General features: G+C 34.6%; 2 protein-coding genes across 3 annotated transcripts; one reads left to right on the top strand and one right to left on the bottom strand.

The window, feature by feature from the left end:
* The first annotated feature begins 2,582 nt into the window (after positions 1–2,582).
* Positions 2,583–5,415, top strand: LOC145053683 (uncharacterized). Of its 2 annotated transcripts, XM_079001773.1 has the most exons (3): positions 2,583–2,690; positions 2,856–2,948; positions 3,842–5,415. In XM_079001773.1, the coding sequence occupies exons 2-3, from the start codon at positions 2,877–2,879 to the stop codon at positions 5,039–5,041; spliced, it is 1,272 nt and encodes a 423-aa protein (XP_078857899.1). In that variant the 5' UTR covers positions 2,583–2,690; positions 2,856–2,876; the 3' UTR covers positions 5,042–5,415. The 2 variants fall into 2 exon arrangements, with proteins under 2 accessions (XP_078857899.1, XP_078857898.1); XM_079001772.1 differs by having other exon boundaries at positions 2,595–2,948.
* Positions 5,416–5,596: 181 nt separating this feature from the next.
* LOC145053684 (chloroplast thylakoid lumen protein) lies at positions 5,597–8,361 on the bottom strand. The gene is made up of 4 exons (XM_079001774.1): positions 7,913–8,361; positions 7,024–7,163; positions 6,005–6,077; positions 5,597–5,904 (listed from the first exon to the last, which is right to left on the bottom strand). Exons 1-4 carry the CDS (start codon positions 8,235–8,237, stop codon positions 5,795–5,797), a joined length of 648 nt encoding a protein of 215 aa, XP_078857900.1. The 5' UTR covers positions 8,238–8,361; the 3' UTR covers positions 5,597–5,794.
* Positions 8,362–8,562: the final 201 nt, after the last annotated feature.

The raw sequence follows: 8,562 nt of genomic DNA, 5'->3' as shown, positions 1-8,562 counted from the left end.
GCACATCTAAGAAAAAGCTTAAATGAAATCAAATGGTAAAAGTAGGAAAAAACGTGTCCGTCGTCTTATAAAAATGGCTACCTAAGAAATGCAAGGACCCGGGTGTATTCATGGTTCGTTGTAAAATAGGTAACTTTTTTGTACCATGTGCCATGTTAGATCTTGGGGGCATCAATTAATGTCTTACCTTATTTGAGTTACAAAACAATGAGAATTGGACCTTTAACAAAAACCAGAGTCATAATACAACTTGCCAACCGGTCTTTAGTACACCCAAATGGTGTATTGGAGGACATGTTAGTGCAAGTCAATGAACTCGTATTTCCTGTTGATTTTTATGTCTTGGACATGGGTGATGACAACACCCCACAATCGAGCTCCAAACTTTTGGGGAGACCCTTCATGAGTAACGTAAAAACAAAAATAGATGTAGCGAATGGTACTTTATTTATGGAGTTCGATGGTGAGGTGATCAATTTCAATATCTTTGAAGCCATGCATTATCCTAGTGATATTCATTCCTTAAACTTCATAGATGTTATTAATTCATGCACTAATAATTGGTTTGAGTTGTCAAGCCAAGATGTGTTAACCACCATCTTGAGCAAACATTTTGATGAACAACCATTTCCCTTTGCCATTCATCGATCAAATGCTTGAATGATTGGCTAGGAAATCCCACTATTGTTGCCTTGATGGTTTTTCTGGTTTTTATCAAATTTTAGTTGTCCCGGAAGACCAAGAGAAAAGCACATTTACATGTCCCTTTGGCACCTTTGCATATAGATGCATTCCCTTTGGTTTATGCAACGCACTCGCAACTTTTCAAAGATGTATGGTGAGCATATTGTCATAATATGTTGAAAATATCATATAGGTTTTCATTGATGATTTTACTGTTTATGAAAATGCTTTTGATGAATGTTTGCAAAATCTCACTAAAATCTTACAAATGTGCATTGACACAAAATTAGTCATTAATTATGAAAAATGTCATTTTATGGTTGACAAAGGCATGATACTTGTACATGTGGTGTCCCAAAAAGGCTTAGAAGTAGACAAGGCCAAGATTAATGTGATTAAGAGTTCACCGTACCCGACAAATGTTCAGGAAGTAAGTTTTTTTTCTTGGTCATGCAAGTTTCTATCGACGGTTCATCAAAGACTTTTCGAAAATCACAATGTCGATGTGCCAACTTCTACAAAAGAGGCTAAATTTGAGTTTAGTGATGCATGTAAAAGTGCATTTGATAGTTTGAAGGACTTGTTGACATCGTCCCCCATCATTTAACCGTTGAATTGGGACCTTCCATTCAAGATCATGTGTGATGCTAGCAATACTGCGGTTGGGGCGGTTTTTGGACAAAAAATGGACCAGGCTCATTATGTCATCTATTAGATGAATTTAACAAACTCATTGTAAATTCTTTTAGTTGTATTTTTTTATTTACATGGTTAATGTGTGATTTATAATTAGAAAATTCTACATTATAAACTCAAACGTCGTACTTTCTTAATACAATCTCAAATATATTAACAATTATTATATCTACACGTTCAGATTTAAGTCTACTATAACTTTCGTTTAGATTACTTCCATTAAAAAGTAATATATTTTTACTTACGATTTTATAAAAACTCGTTCATATATACATTCCTAAAGAATGCATGTATATAAAGATCATAAGTAAAAATATATTACTTTTAATGAGAATAATCTAAACAAAAGTTGTAGTAGACTTAAATATTGACATATGAATATACAGATCGTTAAAATTTAAGATCAAAAGTTATGATGTTCATAATACAAGACCTAAGCCAAACAACAATATCTAAGCAAACAAGCAGCTTAGATTACTCCAGTTAAAAAATAATATATTTTTACTTACGATTTTATAAAAAAAAACATTCATACATATATTCATAAAGAACGCATGTGTATAAAGATCGTAAGTAAAAATATATTACTTTTTAACGGGAGTGATCGAAATGAAAGTTGCAGTAGATTCAAATACGAACGCGTGGATATAAAGTTCTTTAAAATCCGAGATCATATGAAGAATTCACGCCGTTCGGAATACAAGACCTAAGGAACCAAACAGCTGAGGTCGCGGTGACCATAAGCATTAACAGTTTCGAGCACCTCATTAACGATTGTCTCACCTAAAATGTCGTGAGAAAAACTTAAAGAACCCGATTGTGTACAAAAATAACAAAGACTTATTTTGCAACAAAAAAAATATTAACGACTAAATGTGAAAAAAAATATTAAAAAACTAAACGTGTACAAACTGAAAAATATATTATCCTATTAAGTTATTTTTTCCGATTGATCTGACATAACCGGTCATAAGACTTATTATGTACAGTTAAAAAAGTTGAAAAGAAAAATATGGAAAAAAAAACTCAATTACCAAATATAAAAAAAAAAATAAAAAAATATATTACCATTTACCAAATTATCCCAAATACAAACTATTGGACCGAAAGAATTATGATTATACTACAGGGGCGATAAAATACACTTTACTATAGATGAGGGGCAAAACTACATATTTTCCCACATATTTATGCTTCTTACCGTTCTCAGAAGAGAGAGATTTCAGTTTGAAGAACTACAATTTCGTGAAACAAAATCTAAGTCGAAGAGAGAGAGAGAGAGATAGAGAGAAAAAGAGAGAATCACGAAGGTAGAGTGTTTATCAATCATTTTCGAAGTTTAAGAGAGAGAAAGCTATACTTTTATCGCTCCTTTTGCTACAGTTTATGATTTGTGAAGAGATTAGTACATTTATATTTCTTGATTACAAACAGTTATAGAGTTGGTTGGTTTTTTTGTCTTTGTAACTTTTTAGGGTTTTTTTTTGTTCTGAAAAATGGCGAGCACGGGTCCAAACGATGACGTTGTTTCCATGGAACTCCCCGCACCTTCGGGCTGGAAGAAAACGGTTCTTTCTCTTTCCCCTCTCTTTACATTTCAATTTGAATTGAATATGGTTCATGTTAACTTTTGTTGCTTTTCTGCTTACATTCTTTATTAATTCTTTCAATTTGGTTTCCGGTGTAGTTCATCTGTATGAAAATTAACCGTTTTGGGTGAAATTTGGTTTGATTTTTCGAAACTAGGGTTTTGGTGGGTTTCCGCTAATTTGAAAAAAATATACTACTTTTCAAGTTTCGTCTTTATGCTATCTTGCACCAGTTATATACGCTGGTTTCTTTTATGTGATTTGGTTTGCTACTTTGTTTACACTGTTCTTTAATTTTGTGATTTGAGTTCTAGATATGCGAAAATTTTGTCAGTCTTTGACTTCTTTGAGGAAAATACGGGTCGATTCCTTAAATTTAAAATTAGGGGTTTTTCAATTCGAGTTATGTACTATTTCTTAGTTATTTTAAACATCACGAATCGGGTTTCCACTACAATTCAGTTTGCGAACCTTTGATTTGCGTGGAGAACATCTTGAAATTAGGGTTTAAATTAGGGGAATTTCAAACTCTAACTATCTGAATTCCTTAGTTTCCTTACCTTTGCGAACTAGGTTTCCAATGTACACTTCAACCTTTTTAGTCTTTGATTTGTTTGATTATATTCAAAATTAGGGTTTTCTTTTTCAAATTTAATTATGTAATTTGGGGGTTTTACGTTTGGTGAATTCTAGGTAAGATCTTTGAGTCTCAAAACTCAAAAAGATCCATCCAACTATCTTTTACTATCCCCCTATCTGATTTTCTACTAATTCTATGGATCAAATATTATCTTGTTCTTATTCAAGATTTCATTCTCTTATCATTTGTGAGAAGGGTATTTTAGACATCTGACACATGGTTTAATGTGTAGTTTTCACTAACAAAAGGAGGGACACCAAACAAGAATGCAGTTGTGTTCACTTCACCAACAGGGGAAGAGATCAAGAACACAAAGCAACTGAAACAGTACCTGAAATCACACCCTGGTGGGCCCAAGATTTCTGAGTTTGATTGGAGAAGTGGTGAGACTCCAAGAAGGTCTTCAAGAATCAGTGAGAAAGAAAAGTCAACTCCACCACCAGATCCTGAACCGGTCAATAAACGCCCCAGAAAGTCAACATCTTCCAAGAAAGGCAAGAAAGAAGAAGGAGAACAAGATGTTGAAATGAAGGATTCTGAAAAGGTTGAGAAAGATGATGGGAAAATTGAAATTCCAGAAATGCCCATGTCGGATGAAGTGGCTGAGCCTGTAAAAGATGTCGATATGAAGGGAGAAGAAGATGAGAAACCAAAAGAAGAGGGCGATGGGAAGTGTGAAATACCAGAAATGCCCCTGTCAGAGGAAGTGGCAGTTGAGACTGTAAAGGCGGTGGATGAAGAAATGTGTGAAATACCAAAACTGCCCTTGGAGGAAGTAACTAAGACGGAAGAACAGGAGGAGTCGAAAGCTGCAGAAACCAAGAATTTGGAAGGTGAGTCGGTCAAAGAGGTCAATGAGGAAGTTTGTGAAATACCAAAATTGCCCTCGGAGGAAGTAATCAAACCGGATGAGTCTGTCCAAGAGGTCAATGAGGAAGTTTGTGAAATACCAAAATTGCCCTCGGAGGAAGTAATCAAACCGCATGAGTCGGTCAAAGAGGTCAATGAGGAAATTTCTGAAATACCAAACTTGCCCTCGGAGGAAGTAATCAAACCGGATGAGTTGAAAGCTGCAGAAACCAAGAACGGGGAAACTGAGCCTGTAAAAGAGGTTGTGGAAGAAGTGTCTGAAATACCCAAATTGCCCTCGGAGGAAGTAACCAAACAAGAAGATGTCAACGAGAGCAAAAACCCGGAAATGCCCCTGGTGGACGAGCCTGCAAAAGAGGTCAATGAAGAAGCACTTGAAAACCCCAAAACGCCCCCGCCGGAGAACGCAACCAAGCCCGCCAATGAAGAACCAGAACCGGTGGTCAAAGATGCTGTTCCGGCGACTAAAGTGGAAGCAGGCGGCGGTGGTGGTGCTGCAGCAGAGAATGGTTGTCCGGTGGCGGAGGAGAAGCCTTCATGGGAGGAGATAAAGATAGAGTGACCGGTGATTGTGGTGGCGGCGGCGGTGGTGGTGGTGGTGCCGCCTGCTCTCTAAGTTAGTGTTGTTTGTTTATCATCTTTCTTTTGGTGAAAATCTTATTGCTGACAGAGACATTTCTGTAATCTGTATTCTGTGATAGGATTTATTAATTAGGAGTCATGAAAAACTTTAACTTTAGCAACATCAAAGGCACACAAGTGAAGTGACATTTGTTGGGGGTAAATCCGTCAACAAAGTAGTCATTTAGTATGGTTTGTTGTGGCCTTTGTTGTGTGTCTATAGGCTTATATTATTCTAGGTTACAGAGGTCATGTTAATGCCTGTATCATCGTTATGTAATAGGCAAACTCTTTTATGAGCTTTTAACTTTTGCATTTCCCTTGTTTTATTGCACAAACATTCTTGTGTTCTATCACCATTTGTGTTTGATAATCGTTGCAAATTGCTTTCCTTTTGTGTTTTCTTATTTTTTTGTGATGAATATAGAACATCATGATTCATATAAGATGTAAATTCTAGATTCCATTGAATTATCAAAGCGTTGAAAAAGGCATCTTTGAAAGCATAAAAGATATACAAATATTGGTTTTTAATTTGATCTCATTACAATCAAAGATTGATTTGGGAATTTATGAAAATGAAAGGAAGAATTTAATTCATGCAAAGCAAATTGCTTCTCATATCATATGAACCCTAAATTAGAAAACAAAAAAAAAAAAAAAAAAAAGAAAAATGGAAGGAGCCTAAATTTGCTCAAAGGCCTTTTAGTTGTCCAACCAAACCAGTCAATGTTGTCCACTTCTCAAATGCACTTGCGGAGTCCACAAAAGCTGATTTCGATGCTTCTATGTCGTTCTTTGTTACTACAACAAAAAAACAAGTATTCAATCAATGCATATAATCTCAAATAGTAACTTTTACGCATTAGTAGTTGTACGCTACAAGTAAAATTCTCAATAGTACCTGATGAATACAAAGAAGTCAACGACGAGTTGAATGCATCCACCTCAGACATCTCCTCAGGGCTGGAACTCAACTGTACAAAACCAATCATCAACCACGACATTTCCCATACAGTTTTTAAGGCTATTTTTTATTAACAGGATAATAAGGGTATTTACGTCTTTTACACAAACATAAAATCGAAATTGAATCTTTGTCCCACATTATTCCATATTTTCAGTTACTACAAAAGAATTATAATTTTTATCCCATAGACATCGGTCTCCCCGTCCCTCTTTAATAGACGTGAAGGTCAAAACACAGTACAACCTGTTTTGTTTTGTCGGTATTCCCCACATGAAAGTCAAAACACAGGAAAACCTGTTTTGTCTATACCCTACATGAAAGTCAAAAATAGTACAATACGTTTTGTTTTGTTGGTGTTTGACACCAACAACACAAAACAGGTTGTACTGTATTTTGAGATAGTACAAACTGTTTTGTCTATACCCCACATGAAAGTCTAAACAAAATACTACCAGTTTTGTTTTGTCGGTATACTATATACCACAAATGAAAGTCAAAATACAGTACACCCTGTTTTATCCATATCCCACATGAAAGTCAAAGCACATTATAACCTATTTTGTTTTGTCAGTGTTTTACCAACAAAACAAAATATGTTATACTGTGTTTTGGCAGTACAACTGTTTTGTCTATACCACACATGAAAGTCAAAACACAGTACAACCCGTTTTGTTTTGTCTGCGTTTGCCACCAACAAAACAAAACATGTTGTACTGTGTTTTGATAGTACAAACTGTTTTGTCTATACCCCACGTGAATGTTTAAACAATGTACAACTTGTTTTGTATGTACCTTACATGAAAGTCAAAACGCAGTATAGGTGTATTCTATGGTAATATGATATATATTCTATGGTTATATATAACTGTCTTTTGGATAGAGTTGGTACATCTAGGAAAGCACAATGTACAACCCTATAAAGCAGAGAGATTAGAAGGAGAAAAAGTAAGGACCTTTGAGAGGGCTTCATTGGCCATCTTGAGCCAGTCTGCATCAGGGGTTTGACCAAGGACTGAACCAGCAGACGGGAGATCATTGTTCTCGATGGCTTGCCCTACTTTGCTAAGCTTGTAAATAACATCTTGTAAATATTCTGCACAAATCCCAATATTGTACAAAATTACTCATTTACCCTTTGTTGTAACATTATCGATGGGTTACTAATTATTTATGCAACGAAGTTACATTTTTTTTTTCAACCAATTTATACAATCCTTGTGTTCTATTATTGCGAATATATTCAAAAATTCAGATAGGAACGAACTTGTGATTGACTTATCTTGTTATTGTGAAACAAAATACAAAGGGGAATAAATACTAGGATGCATAACAAACTGAAGCTAAACGATAGGAAAAGATAAACACATAAAACTATCATTATTATCCTATATATATGCACCTGTTCCATGTTGTCTCCAACTTATGAATTAATTTACTTTAATTTTACAAATGATTGATAAATTGGTAACAAACTAAATATGATACGAATTTCATTGTTTATAATATGACTTTGTTAGATAAATAAATAACTTGTTATGATTCATATGATATCATATATTTCGAAAGTTCGATATGAGAAATCAAATATACTCCTATTGTTCTTTCTTACTGATTTAAAATCATAGCAAAATCATAACACTAGTCTAATTTTATTTTTGACACTTTTGTAATAAGAAAAAATAGGAGGATATTAATTAATTTTTCTTTAGATATAATCCAAGCACATTTAAGGCATTTGATTATATTTTTGGTGAGAATACTTACTGCTTTCCTTAATCAAGTTATGAATTTTCTCATTTAAAGAAGAACATAATTAGTAAAAGGGTAAATGACGAAACTAACCTCTGTCTTTGGTTGAATTAAGTACGGTTTGTTTTTCAATCCGTTTCTTTCTGTCTTTCTTGATTCTCTCCATGAGTTCCAAATCATCATCAGGCTCTAAAATGGCTGCATTAGCACCATTGGGATTTCCAGTTAAGGACAAGAGGAAAAGGGAAGTGAGGCTTATGGATAGGCTTCTCTTAGAGATTTGAGGAGGACAATTTAGTAATTTACTCACTGGTTTGCACACACTGGTTCCCCTCGTTGCTTGTTTGTGTGAGGCTGAAGAAGATGATGACGATGATGGGAGGAAGGTGCTTGGATTCGAGAGAAAAATCGCTGCCATTTTCACTTTGTTTCTTTTTTCTTCCTTATTATTTTGTTTTTTATTTTTATGTTTTGTGTTGGTGGTTTTAGGAGAGGTTGCCTGGTTGATACTTGAGAGAGAGCCAGAGAACTAGCAAAAGGATAAGATATTGGATTTCTTGATATCCTCCTCCTACACTTTGTAATTCTACATAATAATAATAGTAAAAAGAGTAAATTACAAACTTCGTCCTTGTGGTTTTGCACTTTTTGAATAAGCCCATTTATTTCATTATAACTCTATTCGTTCATCGAACTTAATTGTTACGATAATTATCCCTCTCATCAACATTAAGGCTTAAGAT

This window comes from Lactuca serriola, chromosome 5 (assembly GCF_051521515.1).
Source record: "Lactuca serriola cultivar US96UC23 chromosome 5, Lser_US96UC23_V15, whole genome shotgun sequence".
Classification (NCBI taxonomy): Eukaryota; Viridiplantae; Streptophyta; class Magnoliopsida; order Asterales; family Asteraceae; genus Lactuca; species Lactuca serriola.
This window is presented reverse-complemented; position numbering and strand designations above follow the sequence as displayed.

What these genes read in the sequence shown, in the direction of transcription:
- LOC145053684 (XM_079001774.1), bottom strand. Translation starts at nt 8,237, where the DNA reads ATGGCAGCGATTTTTCTCTCGAATCCAAGCACCTTCCTCCCATCATCG. An exon ending in CCAATGAAGCCCTCTCAAAG is followed by an intron (nt 6,078 to 7,023) that starts GTCCTTACTTTT and finishes GGTTTTGTACAG; the next exon opens with TTGAGTTCCAGCCCTGAGGA. An exon ending in GACTTCTTTGTATTCATCAG is followed by an intron (nt 5,905 to 6,004) that starts GTACTATTGAGA and finishes TTTTTGTTGTAG; the next exon opens with TAACAAAGAACGACATAGAA.
- LOC145053683 (XM_079001773.1), top strand. Translation starts at nt 2,877, where the DNA reads ATGGCGAGCACGGGTCCAAACGATGACGTTGTTTCCATGGAACTCCCC. An exon ending in CTTCGGGCTGGAAGAAAACG is followed by an intron (nt 2,949 to 3,841) that starts GTTCTTTCTCTT and finishes TTTAATGTGTAG; the next exon opens with TTTTCACTAACAAAAGGAGG.